Source organism: Fukomys damarensis, unplaced genomic scaffold (assembly GCF_012274545.1).
Source record: "Fukomys damarensis isolate Sample0158 unplaced genomic scaffold, DMR_v1.0_HiC HiC_scaffold_34, whole genome shotgun sequence".
Classification (NCBI taxonomy): Eukaryota; Metazoa; Chordata; class Mammalia; order Rodentia; family Bathyergidae; genus Fukomys; species Fukomys damarensis.
This window is the reverse complement of record NW_022900946.1, coordinates 7,434,897-7,449,238: the sequence shown is the minus strand read 5'-3', so window position 1 is coordinate 7,449,238 and position 14,342 is coordinate 7,434,897. Positions and strand designations below refer to the sequence as shown.

Here is a 14,342-nt window from a genome sequence, read left to right as displayed (position 1 = left end):
TTTTTTTTTTTTTTTTTTTTTCCGAGACAGAGTCTTGCTTTACATTTCAGGCTAGCCTTGAATTTACTATGTAGCCAGGTTGGCCTCACACTTGTAACAATCCTCCTGCCTCAGCCCCCCAAGTTCTGGGATTACAGGCATGTGCCACCATGCCCAGACACTGTACATATTTATATACAAGTTTTTTTCTTTTCTTCCTCCTCAGCAGTTGCCAGGCTAGCTCAGTCTGGAGAGCATGAGACTCTTCCCCCTACCCCACTTCTTCTTCTTCATATTTTCAGAATTAGGAATTGAACCCAGAACCCTCACACTGAGCTACATTTATTTTTAAGACAGGGTCTCATTGAGTGGCCCAGGCTGGCTTCAAACTCATGATTCTCTTCCCTCAGCCTTCCAAGAAGCTGAGATCACAGGCGTGAACCTGGTACACACACATTTTTGTGTACATATTTAAATAGCTAATGGTGGAACTGCCAGGTTGGTGTATGCTTACATTTATTGGAAGACTGCTCAACTGTTTTCTAAAGTGGCTGTACATTTTGCTTTCCTACCTGCAATGTATGAGAGTTCTGGTTGCCATGCATCCTTACCAGCATTTTACATTGAATTTAATTTTACTTTTAGAATTTCTATCACTAAATCGATATTCTTTTTTAAAAATGATGAGTACTATTGTGTTTTTAATTCATAAGCCTTTCAGAAAACAAACCAAAGCCCAGTATTTTTACAACCAAACATCGGGGGACTTAAAAGGTGAATTTAGGAGCCAGGAATGGTCTCACACACCTGTGATCCGAGCTCCTCGGAGGTTGAGGTAGAAGGATCATGAATTCAAGGACAGCCTGGGCAATATAGTGAGACCCTGGCTCAGGAAACAAACAAAAAAAGGCGAATTTATGTTAAACTAAATCGAACTATGCATTTATCAAAATGGGTTTTTCGAAGTCAAAAAATAACATGCAGTTGGATCTGGCTGGGTGTGTGCTGTGGTCATTCTTTGAAAATCTGAAAAATATGTATAACTGGTAAGTATGGTTGTTAGCAAAGTCATATGTGCTTTTTAGATTAATAGACTCAAGTGTTCTCATGAATTTTTTCCCCCTAGAGTCTGGTCAACCTGTAGTTCCACTGGACAGACAATTTCTCATCCGTGAACTAAATGCCTTCGAAGAATCAAAAGATAACACAATGTAAGAAGTTTTTCTGAATAGGTTTTCAGAGGTTGAACTGGAGTTATGATTGCATAGTGGTGGTTACGTTTCATTCTAATTCATCACGTACTTATTCAGATCAAGTGTGTGTCAAGCACTGCACTAGAACAGGTCAGACAGGGTCTCTGGAGCTAAGATTCCTGCGGCTTCCTCCTGAGGAAACTCCTCCTGGCTTCTTGATCCATTTATCTTCCCAGTCATTTTCCTCCCGTGTTCTTCTTCATACTTGACTCTTCCTCCTCACTGCTTCTTTCACTTCAACTTACGAGTGAACTTAGCGATCTCCTAAGAACCTGTCCGCTACCCACTTCATGCTACTTCTCACTGTTTTATTATTTATTTATTTTATTGCAGATATATTGCGTCTATTCTTCGCTATCCTTTTGCTATCTCTTTATTTACCTTCTCTGTATCTTCAATTCTCCCCTTGCCATTTTTACCAAAACTATACCTAGAAAAGATGGGTGACTACTTTCTGCGAGTTTCTTAGTTCTTTTCCTACTTCAGTGTTTCTTGAACTTTTCCGGAGGTACCTGAGAGTGCACAAGAGAAAACAAAACAACAACAACCACAACCCAGATGGACTGAGTACATAGCTCGAAGCCACCTTCTCTAGCAAGACATTTCTTTAAAGGCTTTTGGAAAGTTGATTGAGCATTTCATTCTCCTTCATGGCATAAACATGTTTGTGTTAACATAGAATGTTTTAAGTTTTGTGCCAGTTCACTTTAACTCCTGCAAGTCTCAGCTGCCTTAGTCTGTGCTTTGCAGCAAGCCCCTAGTACTCACAGTAGTGTGAGAGTGCTTCCATTGTGAGAAGCTCAGTTTCACTTGAATTTCTGCAGCATTTCATAATGTTGATGCCTCTTCCTTAGAATGCTTTTTGTCATTTATTTATGACTCTTTACTGTCTTTATTTCCCTGTCTCCCTAATGGTGCTTACCATCTCTTTGTTGACTGCGTTAAGTTCCTTAAATTGTGAGAACCCCCACTGCCCTCCCCTTTCATTTCTCCTTGTCCCCACCTCCTTTTCTGAATGAGTATTGTTGAGTCTGACTGCTTTAAATCTTCACAGTCTTCCTAGTTGTGGGCCCACATTTCTGCTGCTGTCTCAGTGTGGCCAGAAACCAAATAGTTATTTTCATTTCCACACACACACAACAGTCACTTTCTTTTCCAATTTAGGTTTTATCTTTCCAGCTTACCTAAGATAGTCACAGCATTACTTAAAAACGTCACTGTACGTATGTGACATGTCCCAGTTCTTTGCACAGCCTATTAGGCCTCTATCTGTCCCCCTTTGTCTCTAATTGGCGCTACTCACACATTGTTGTACATTATGCCATGCAGACACCTTGCAACTTCATGTTTGCTTGCTTTTGCTCGCACTTTCATCTTACTGATCCTGCTCAGACACTAACTCTTTTATGATAGTTTTATCTTCCTCTTCCAGTTAAAGTTTTTCTGTTTCTTTAAGATTTGATTATGATTTTGTTACACATTTATTTCATTCTTTCTTAAAGTCAACTGTCTGCTTTTTCTCCCACTAGGCAGGAATCTATGAGAAGAGACTCAAATGCTTTGTATGTCATGGTGTCTCACAGGGCTTTTAATAAGATAAAATGCTTCTTAGCCAGGCGTGGTGGTGCACTCCTGTAATCCCAGCACTCAGGAGGCTGAGGCAGGAGGATAGCTGTGAGTTTGAGACCAGCCTGGGCTACATAGTGAGTTCCAGGTCAATTTCAACTACATAGTGAGACCCTGTCTCAAAAAAACCAAAAAAAAAAAATGCTTCTTGCATTGAGCCAAGAAAATTTGTTATAAAATCAAGTGATCTCAACTTAAAAAAAAAAAAAGAAAACATTTTTGGTTTTTGTTTTTTAGACAGGATCTTGTTCTATAATTCAGGCTGACTTTGAATTTATGTAGCCTCAGCTAGCCCAAACTGTGATCCTCCTGCCTCAGCCTCTTGATTGCTGGAATTACAGGCAGGCAGCATCATGCCCAGCTAGGAAAACATTTTTTAACTTGGTTCCATTGATTTATATTTTCTTTTTTTCTATTATTTTTTCTTTAACATCTTCATGTTAATATTAAATGACTGCAAAAGTCTCTAGCAGCAGTGTTAATCTGATTAACAAGGAAGATAACCACCATTATTAAATCTAGAATAGAAAATAGTCTGAATAAGTGCACAGTGGGGGTAATGCACTAGTGACACATTGTAATAACAGTGTATCTGCCAAGAAGAGGAACTTGACATTTTTCTGGGGAAGAGGTACTAGGATTCCCACACTGAAATGCATACCCAGGCATTCATTCATTCATTCATAGACAGGGTTTGCAAAGTCACCATGTTGCCCAAACTGGGCTCACACTTGCAGTCTTTCTGCTTCAGCCTGCTAGAGTGCAAGTGTTCCAGGCATGTGCCACTACTCCCAGCTACTCTGTATCTAAGGCATATCAGTGTGTGTTTTCTTTACATACGTAAGGGGTTGTGTTTCAACAACTTATTTTTCATGCCATCATTTATACATGTTAATCTTTTTAAGGTTATGAATTATTTCAGACATACAGAGAAGGACAGAATGATTAACAGACATCTCAGTTCTTTCCTCTCCGATTTGGAATGTTATACTTTGTCTTTGAGGTTTTTTTTGTTTTTGAGACAGCATCTCCCTTTGTAGCCCAGGCTGAGCTCAAACTGGCGGTGATCCTCCTGCCTCTGCTTCCCAAGTGCTGGGATCACAGAAGTGCACCACTACGCCCAACTGTCTTTGAGATTTTAACTACATAGTGTCAGGAACATCTTTTGAAGACCACCTCTCCTATTCCCATTCCTAACTGGCATAGCCATGTTTTTCTACAGTCCTATAGTGTTTTGTGTCCTGTAATTGATTTTTACATTGTCTTATTAATAGAGATTTAGGTTGTTTCCAGTGTTTTGCTATTACACTTAAAAAAATGTGAGTACTTGCTATGTGTCAGACACTGTGGTTGGCACTGGAAATGAGACTATTGAATGCTGCTTTCTGCAGTGTTTCTTGTGGGAATCAGCTGTCTCCAGAGTGTTACCTGTGGAAATACTGTACTTGTTCGGTGAGATGTCCACCACCAAAGGGATTCCATAAAGGAAAGCCTGTCGGTACCACATCCCTCTTGGAGATTCATAATGTACACTATTAAAGCAGTTACCCTCGGAAATCCTACATTAAAACTTAGGATTTCCAAACTTATTTGACAAAAGAATCCTTTTTTGCTGCAGTTATTCACATCTTATATATGTGATGTTCATGTACATGTTCATGGGTACAGTTACTCACTGTATTCAGATATTTAAGTATTAAACAAGAAGTGGGTAATACTTTAAAAAGCATAGATCTCAATTTTGGCAAAACATATGTACATATTTGAGAGGACTGGAAAAATAGCTTGGCAGATTCTGTGGCCTGGGATGAGCTGTGAGGTGTGGCCTTGTTCAGAGAGAAGGCACCGGTTTGCATTTAGTGGTTGTTGGGAATGAGCACTTGTCACAGGCCTACTGGCTTCTTGGTGGCTTTGGACTATTTGCTGTAGGTGACAGTATTAAGTTGATGACAGCTTTATTTCCACGAAGTTGGGGGGCTTCAAAACCTGTTTTCTCAGACTTCAGTGATTATATTCACACTTTGCTCTACCCATCTGCTACTCGTTTTATTAGTACAGACGTACAGTGATCTGTCAGAAACACTTGAGGCCAGATGTGCCTTGAAAGTCCAGGTTTCCGGTTTAAAAAGTAATGTGGCACCTACAACAAATAGCAGGTATACAGTAGGGGTCTAATGTGGCACTCTGTCATCACATTTATACTTTTTAGTAAAATGTAAGGATTTTCCTACCTAGATGAGTCTCCGATAGGTCAAGCTGTGCCGCCATACCAAATGAATATGTGCCAAATACAGAAAGAAAACTCTAGTCTTCAAAGGTTTTGCTTTTCAGAATTGCAGGTAAGGTATTGTGAGGCTGTATTATCTTTTATTTTCTTTTTGTTTTTTTGAGACAGAGTGTCCCTGGCCTTGAACTCACTATGTAGTCCAGGCTGACCTTGAACTCAATGTGATCCTCTTGCCTCAGCCTCTCAGGTGCTGGGATTACAGGTGTGTACCACCACGCCTAAGTAGGCTGTATTTTTCTTTAAATGACCTTTAAAAAAAAAAACTTTAAAAAAATAAACTTTAATATCCTTAAAATTTAGGTTAAATGTACTAATTATGTATTTTCTAATAATTTAAAATATATAACTTAAATGTTTTAAAACTTAAGTAAATTGCACTGTATGTTGAACATTTTAAAATTAAGCATTTGGGCTGGGGTTCAGCTCAACGGTTCCACTGCCTGCCTTGCAAGCACAAGGAGCCGAGTTCGATCCCCAGTACCAAAAAATAAATAAATAAATAAATAAAATCAAGCAATTATCTTGAAACAATTGACACTGAAAAAAAGGTTAATTTAAAGTAAGCAAAGATGTATTTTATATTCCTAGGTGATACTTTCCTTTGAGTTGAGGCATCATTTTGGAATTTCCTTTTCTGCCTAGCAGATTACCCCAGAACTTGGTGGCTTAGCACAGCAGGCCTGTATCGTGGGTGGGGTACCTGGGAGATGGGCTCCGCTGTGTGGGTCTGGCTTGGGGCCCTCTCCAGGTGCAGCTGTCTGCACACTTGACTGGGGCCAGTGGAGCTGCTACCACACAGCTGTCTCATCGTGCTACTGAGGAGGCCTCAGTTCCTCCTGGCATGTGCCTCTCCATGGGACTGGTGAGGGACCTCAGGCTTCTGCCGTCCCTCAGAGACAGTGATCCAAGAGAGAAAGTAAGGAAGAAGCCACTGTCAGTTAATATTTATTCTGTTTGCTTGAAGTGAGTTTGGGCCAGGTGTGGCGGCACATACCTGTAATCCTAGCACTTGGGAGGCTGAGGCAGGAGGGTCATTGTGTAAGTTTGAGGTCAGCCTGGGCTACAAAGGGAGTTCATGGCCCACTTGAATTACATACTAAGACCCTGCTCAAAAAAAAAAAAAGTTCAGCTCATGAACAAGGGCCATTAGATTTTGTTTATGGGGTGTCAGACCAGCTAATCTCAAAATCTCAAAAAACAAATTTAGATAATTGTATCTTCACTGATGACATTGGAAACCAAGGAAGATGCTTCTGAGTGTCAACTAAGCAGCTTTCATTTGTGCAAGGGTGCCTGGGAAGCATATTTATGAGAAAAAGAATATGGCATTTGGTGGTATAAACATAAACCCTCTGAGGGCTCTGACAAATCTTTCCTGAGCCCTGATTTTCTCATTTGTAAATTGGGGGTAATGATTATGACATCACTCACTGAGCATAAAGAAAGGTAAGAGTGTTTTGTAAGCTGTGCAGTAGCTTTGCAAATATTTCCCTTTTGGGTAGCTATCATTTTTGGACCATGTAATAGGACATTTCTAAATATGACATTTATTAACTTACTGCCTAAAAACTTTGTGGCATAGGGACTGTGCTCATCTACATTTATAGAGGGGAAACATTTATTTTGAGGTTAGTGAGGTTAAGAATCTTCCCAAGGCTTTGTAGCTGGCAAGTGGCAAAGCCAGGTCTTCACCCAGGCAGTGTAGCGTGTAGGACAGGGGCACACCTCTGGGCAGTGCTTTATCAGCGGTATTTTACTGGATGAACACCTGCTGCATGTCTGACAGTGATAGACACTGGGAATATTGGCCTGGGCTTGGAGTTTAAAAGCTGAGTCCCTGTAAAATGATTGAAATTCTATTTCAATTTAAATGAATTTTAAGTTGTTAATGTATTTTCTCTATGGTTTGTTTGTTTGTTTGTTTGTTGATACCATGGATCGATCCCAGGGCCATCTCACTGAGGTACAACCTCAACCCTTTTACATAATTTTTATTTTGAGATAAGGTTGCTAATTTGCTAAGTTGCCCAGGTTATAAGCTCCACCTTTCAGTCCTCCTGCCTCAGCTTCATAGAGCACTGGGATTACAAGCTTGTGCCACCATGTAAGTGGTGCTTCTTACATTTAAGACTGAACAGTTTACAACTTGGTAAATCAACTTTTTAGAGTCTAGTGAGTGAATCACTTGGCCATTTTGGTATTAGAGCTTACCTTTAAAGAGTAAATGTTTTAAGCTATTTTGTTTTAATGTAAAGTTAATTGCCTCTTTTTGTTGTTTGCTTTCTCCCTGCCTTAGACCTCTTTTATATGGAATTTTAGCTCACTTCTTGCATGGCACCAAGGATGGCATCCAAAACGCATTCCTGAAAGAATCTTCACTTCAGCCTCTAAACCCAAATCTTGGCAGGCAGCCTAACGGGAGAAAGCAAGCGGGTATGAATTTTCTGAGATTCTTCATTTAGCTTCAGCAAGCATATTTTCCTTTCTATATGTTTTTGTCTTTAGAGGAGCTTTTCCTGAGCTTTTGAGTCAGAGTTTAATTCTGCTTATATCTAATATAGTTAGCCTATGTTACTTAACCTCCAAAAATAATGCTTTTTGGAAAGAAAATCTTAAAAGCAGCAGATAAATGGCTGAAAAAAATTCTTAGAGATTATTTCTTTATAAACATATCAAAAAGCCTAATTTTCACATAAATTTTTAGTCATGATCCTTAACAGTCTACAATAGTGTTTTAATCAAAAGATCATTTTTTTCCAGAGGCAGAGAAATAAAAGACAAGATGCCGAATACAGATGGAGGAGACATGGTAGTTATTTACAAATAATAGATCTTTAGGAGAATAGCCCATACTTTGTTTTCAGCAAGCTCGCTTTTTTTGTTTGTTTGTTTTTGAGACAGGGTCTCACTATGTAGTTGAGACTGACCTGGGACTCACTATGTAGCCCAGGCTGGTCTCTAACTCTAACAGTGATCCTCCTGCCTCAGCCTTCTGAGTGCTGGGATTACAGGCATGAGCCACCATGCCCGGCTTCAGCAAGCTCACTTTCAAAATGTGATTTCAGTAATCTTGATCACATCAGTGGTAGGACCTTGGTTTGATCCCTTGGGTTGAGTGGATTATGGCCCAGTGTTTCTGGTCACGGGAGATGCCCATCTCTTATACCAGGGATCATTACAATGGGGCTCAGGGGCCCATTATCAGAACAAATGTTACCTTCTTTTTGTGATATTGGAGATTGAACCCAGGGCTTCATGCATGCTAGGCAAGTGCTCTACCCCTGGACTACACCCTAAGCCCTACAATCATAACTCTTGAATGTTGAAATAAATTTTTAGTAATCCCCTAACATGTATATTGCTGTTTGTAGCTTCTCTAAGCTGCTCTGACTGATATTTGACCTTATGAGATATTTGGTGGCTCTGAAGATCTGAAAACAAAATATTTGTGACTAGGATAACCTCTCTTTTGAAGATTATTTCTGAGCTCGCTAGGAATTATCCTTTTGTGTATCTTAGAGTTCCAAGCTGGATGGAACACTGAAAAAGAAGAATTTCCCACTTATTTATAGTTGAGACAACCAAGACTAAAAGGCCCGTAGCAGATAGCAATTAACAGTCAGCACATCCAGTTGCCATTCCTGTATACTTTTCCTTTTCAGATTATGGAAAATGCTTCCAGGTTCTCTTTTCAGGAATTGGTAAGGAACACATCCCTGTGCCTTGTATTTGTCAAATGTTTTAAAAGCAAAATAAAACAGATATTGTTCAAATACTTGAATAAATCTCAAAAATTTTCAAATAATAGAAAGGTCCTTTTAACCCCTTCCCTACTCACCTCTCCCTGACCCTGCAATCCCCCTTCCTTTTATGGAAGGAACCCTGTCAGCCTTTTGGGAGGTATCATGCAGAACTCATTCCTGTGTATTTAAGTATATGTGCACCATTATGTTGTGTGTGATCCCAAATTTTGCTTTTTTAACTTGTCAGTGTGTGGATCTTTGTGTAGTGTTCCATGGTATTGCTGCCATCTTTACAGATGTACTGTTTTAACTCTTTGCGTTTATAGTATTATAATGTGACAGCGTGTTTCTGTGCATGCATACAAGTATTTCTTTTGTGTGGATGCCCAGAGTAGAACTACTGGTTCAGAGCAAATGCATATTTAAGAGTCTCATGCTCTACTGACTGAGCTAGCTGGGCACAAATGCCTACTTAAAAATAGAGTACATATATGTACTCCAAAAAGGCTTTAGCAGTTTCTGTACCAAAAATACATGGCAATATTCAGTTGTGACCAGTAGTGACACGTTAACATTTATTAACACAGCAACCCCAAGTCATTGATTTTTAGACCCATAAAGAAAAATAACCTCTTGAGAAATAACTTTTCTGACTTTTAAGCTTTTTATAATCAGTCTCCTTAATATATCAAGAAACATAGAAATAATTTCTTACCCAAATTCTTCTCTGAGATAAAAATCACAGCTTGGCTACTTGTAACCTTAAAGCACAGGTAGGGCAGGGATGAAAGAAGAGGGCGGAGGGGCGGGAGTGACACAGAGACACCTTGACATAAAAAGTGCTGGTGATGTCTAAGAGAGGACTTTAAGTCCGTAAAGCAGTTTTGAGTTCTTGGAAAGCCCAGAAATGAAGGTGACCACTGAACTGGTGGGATGAGAACAACGATTCTGTAAATTATTTTCTTGATCATCGAAATTTTTCTTAGCATAATAGTGCAGTGACTCTGTACAATGACTTGAAAAGAATCGTTAGCTAAATTTTTGCATCGTGTTTCAGGAACACAGAAAGGCATGGCATTTAATTACTCCTTGACCTAATTTCTGAAGCTCATAAGTATTCTTTGACAGCACCAAAAAGGCTGTGATTGCAATAGAGTGATTATTCAGCTTAATGGCACCTTCTCTCTGCGTAGGCTTAGCCAGCTCCAACATATGACACTAAAATGAAATAAGTAACATGAAGCATGCTTTTATTTGAAAATAAGCTGAAGCATGCTGAAATGCAAACATTTCTGTCATGAAACCTTTAAAAGTGCTGAAAAAAAGCTGAAAATGCTCTATCGTGGCCCATCCACCTTGGAAATAATAGCCATTCATGAGTCCTGCTACTGTTGTTAGCTTTGTCATCTTGGAAGACAAGTTAGTTTCTGCTCTGCATGTACCAACTCCACAAGGAATGTAAATGTTATGTACTGCAAAGTGCAGAAAAATGGGGTGGGGGTGAGGAGATGATGGAGGGGATGAAAATGGAGTTGGGTCCATTCTATGTATATGAACTAGTGCCAAGGAGCGTAAATGTTATGCACTTCAAACGTGTACTACTACTAATTTTTTTTTAAATTCAGACGGTACAAGAGGGGAAAGAAGAGATGAATTTGTTTGTTTGTTTGTTCGTTTTTACAATGGAAAAGATCTTTAGGAGCTCAGCTTTATTGCACTCTGTCAGGTACAAAAGTAACAGACTGAAATGCCAGCATTGTGGAGGCTGAGGCAAAGGTGCAGGTTGGAGCCCCGTCTGTGCAGTGCAGGCAGGGAGTGTGGTTCAGTGGCAGAGCACCCTTGGGGTGGATCTCCAGTACCACACACTCAAAAAGATTAGATATTTTAAATTTTCCCATTAAATTTATTGGTACATTTAAGGCAAACAGTACAGTTACATTCATAATTGGGATCTTGTACCTTTACATGATGTATCTTGGTTCTTATTTTTTCCCCATACCCCTGTCCTCCCCTCACCCCTCCACCCTTCCCTATTTATAAAGACTTTATTTCCATAGTCTTTTTTTTTTTTGGTACTGGGGATTGAATTTAGGACTTTATGCTTGCAAAGCAGGCGGCGGAACCACTGAGCTAAATCTCCGGCCTTTGTTTCCATTTTTTCCTTTTTTCATGTTTTTCTTTTTCAGGATTTGAAATAACTCTTTTCTAAAAGACCTAAAATCATTGTGTTCTAAGGAATTGTTAATTTTTGTTAGCAAAGTTGCCAAGACTGGTGGAGGAAGAGATTTTGATCTGTTATCCAGACCTAGAGAGGGGCCTTAGTCTTGGGCTGGTGAGCTGCAAGGATCTGGAGCCCCATGGGGCACCACATTGTCTCAGGGAATAGGAAATTGAGTGTGAAAATTGAACTTTTCCAGTAACTTATCTGAACTTGTATTCTTTGTCTCTTGTTACCTAAATGGCCACATAAACATGTTTTTCCCACTTGTAAAAGTATTTGGAGGCTGAGGAACCTACTTAGCTTCAAGAATCTAGTTTTTGCATTTCATGTTGCCTTTGAATATTGTCTCTGGATTCTTCTAATCTAGAGCACTTCTCTCCGTTAGTCTTTACTCTGTGACAAGAAACAGAGTGGAAGTGCCCATCCTTGCCGTTGCCAAAGTGCTGTCAGTGGTTACGGGTTCTGGGCTTCCCTGACCTCTTAAGGAGTTTTTGTCTTTTTTTTTTTTGGCTTTTGCAAAACATTGCCCCCAATTTCCCCAGATAGTTTTACAATTTTGGCAGATGTAAAGGGCCTATTTCTTTTCTTGCCACAAGAGGGTGCTGCGGGAAAGATTTGAGGGTTTTGTTTTTCAGTTGAAGGGCTTTGGAGTCCTCAGCATACAGAGTGAACACCTTGTTCTTTTTGTGAATTCCATTCTTTACACATCAGAGAGGCTCATAACTTGGTGCACATGGTTTTATTCCAGGCTGCACTCTCTTCACTTAACAAACAAGTCAAACACTTAAATAATTAGAGTAAGTACTAAGTATTTCTGGTTTTCTACAGGGCGTTCAAGAAATTGTTGGGTTTTTAAAAAAATTTATTGCCTTAAACCACTTACAAAACTCATCAAATAGAAGGAACCCTAAAATATATGTGGGTGTATCTGCCTGGCTGCCTGTATTGACCCGCCTGCATTGTTTCTGTTCATTCCAGATGGCCCCCTGGGCAAGGAGAGGGGGACAAGCACCAGTGTCGAAGAGCCTCGCGTCTCCCAACAGTGAAGAGATGACACATCTGTTAGGGGCTTCTTTTATCTCAGCATTATGTGTACTGAATAACTTATTTATTATCTCAGTGTTACCAAAATGCACTTATTTGTATTTTATAGAAATTTGAGTTTCTGCCAACATTTAGACTCCCATGTTTTGCTGCATCTGTGAATAAAAGCTAACTGTCATCTGCCTTATGGAATGTGACTGGAAAGAAAATACTCTGTTTTTAAGAAATATTTAAAAAGGTCTTTAAGTTTATGAAAAAATAAGAATTTTTCAGTAATTTGTATATTCTAAAAGATTTTTATCCATGTGTTCTGCTCTTTGACATAGCACATTAATTTTCTTCAACTGGAATTATGTGAATTTGTAGGAAAATTTGTTCATGTTTTCAAAAGGTAGTTGGGGCCAGGGATTTAGCTCAGTAGTTCTGGTGTCTGCCTGGAAAGCGCAAGAACCCGAGTACAATTCCCAGTACCAATGAATGAATGAATGGCAGTTAAAAGAACATTATAGCCAGAAAATCCTTAATTCCTGTGAAGCTTAATTTATTTTAAAAGTAGCTATTTTTCATTTAACCCTTCATAGTTAGGCTGAAATAGCTGAATTACTACCTAAAATTGACCTTTTAAACTAAGTAACAATGTTCTTTTTCTTTCCTTAGACCATTTTGGCCTCTACTGGAAGATTTAATTAAAAGGTAGAGGGGGAAATCATTCTTTTAATTTTGCTGTAAGTAAAACAAAGAGTTTATTTTAGGAAGAATGCAAACTACACATGAGGGACAGGCGTGGGGAGAAACACCGGAGAGATCCTTTTAATAAATGGCATTGTTTAAGCGCCCCACGGCCCTTGGTTGTGCAATTACTGATGCAGTCTAGCGGCCGGCCCCTTCCTTCTCAGGCTCTGAAAGGCCGAGTAAACATCAGTTTTCGGTCTTGGGGTTGAACATAGAGCTTTTCCAGCCCTATCTCTAAATGCTCTTGGTATTTATTAGGGAAGCTGTATAGTGTGGCATCCACAGAGTCGCCTCCCAGAAGCAGCCGTGGTAATAGACAGTGTTGACTGGCGATTCTGTGGTATTCAGAATGCAGCGTCGCGGGCCAGAGAACTGACATGTGCAGCTGAAATGTCTTCCTCAGGGAGAGCCGGGGTTCTCTTCAGGGTGCTGGGGCTGCGCTGACTTTGACAGTTGGAAATTTTTGATGCTAGAAAGTGTTTCTCCTTACAGATTTTAGAATTTTTATCAAAATGCAAATAATTATTACTATTATTTTTTGTACTGCTGGGGATTGAACTCTGGGCCTTGAGCACACTAGGTAAGTGCTGTACTACTGAGCTATACTCCTGGCTCCAGAAAAATATTAACGATACCACTTTAAACTACACATTTTACTTATAGATGCAGTCTTTTAAGGGCCCTCCTCCATTTTAAAATCTCCAATATCTGATTACAGTTATGAATTGCATTGTATTATATGTGGGAATCTACACATCTGACTTTTCCCAAAGGCCTTGGTTTACAGTCAAGGATGTTGGCAGTGGATACTTCAGTTTACCTCAGGAATTGCAATCATGTAGGAATAGATTCATAAAAAATGCTGGAGTTTATGATGTTGGATACTGATCCATGAAAGCTAAAAATCATATGTAGTGCTTTTTATATGCATTGTTTGTGCCTAGGCAACTTTTATACTTCCAGTGTATTATTTAATTTAAAAATTAAGCAACTCACCTTTTTGCCAAGGATGTTCTGTCTTTAAGAATCAGACGGAGGGTTGGGGATGGCTCTCTGGGCCTTGTGGTTGGGACCCTCAGAAAGCTCGCTGTTGGAGAGTGTGGCATAGGGTTGGCGCAGTGGACTTGGCTTCAGCTGTGCCCCCAGGACAGCTGCTCTTCTTAGGTTCACAATGATGGGGTCTTCTGTGGTCAGTCTCTAGGGGGATGGAATCATAGTCTACGGTTTCAAAAAGCAAGCTGGAAAAGACAAAAACATCTGTTTTCAAAACATGAGGAGATTCTTTGATTATCCAAAAAGGAGGATTTATAGTCTTAAAAAGTTGAGAAAGTCTGCTCTAGAAATTTCTGTACTTGGGATTTATTAATGCCATAGTTTTTTTGTTGTTATATTTGGGTTTTGGGTTTTTTTTTTTTTTTTTTTTGGTACTGGGGATTGAACTCGGCACCTTGCAGTTG

At 39.5% G+C, this 14,342-nt stretch overlaps 1 protein-coding gene across 5 annotated transcripts in view; it reads left to right on the top strand.

Annotated features, from left to right (window-relative positions):
- Cep20 (centrosomal protein 20) overlaps positions 1 to 12,577 on the top strand; it is a 16,353-nt gene extending 3,776 nt beyond the window's left edge. Inside the window, exons 3-6 of one of the 5 annotated variants that reach the window (XM_010610767.2) lie at positions 1,106 to 1,190; positions 7,442 to 7,578; positions 8,808 to 8,846; positions 12,088 to 12,577. In XM_010610767.2, the coding sequence (XP_010609069.1) occupies positions 1,106 to 1,190; positions 7,442 to 7,578; positions 8,808 to 8,846; positions 12,088 to 12,155 (329 nt within the window). In that variant the 3' untranslated portion in view covers positions 12,156 to 12,577. Of the gene's footprint in view, positions 1 to 1,105; positions 1,195 to 7,441; positions 7,579 to 7,905; positions 7,990 to 8,807; positions 8,847 to 12,087 lie in introns of those variants that run through there. The other 4 variants (XM_010610768.2, XM_033758544.1, XM_019205508.2 and 1 more) reach the window with 4 other exon arrangements.
- The last annotated feature ends 1,765 nt before the right edge of the window (positions 12,578 to 14,342 follow it).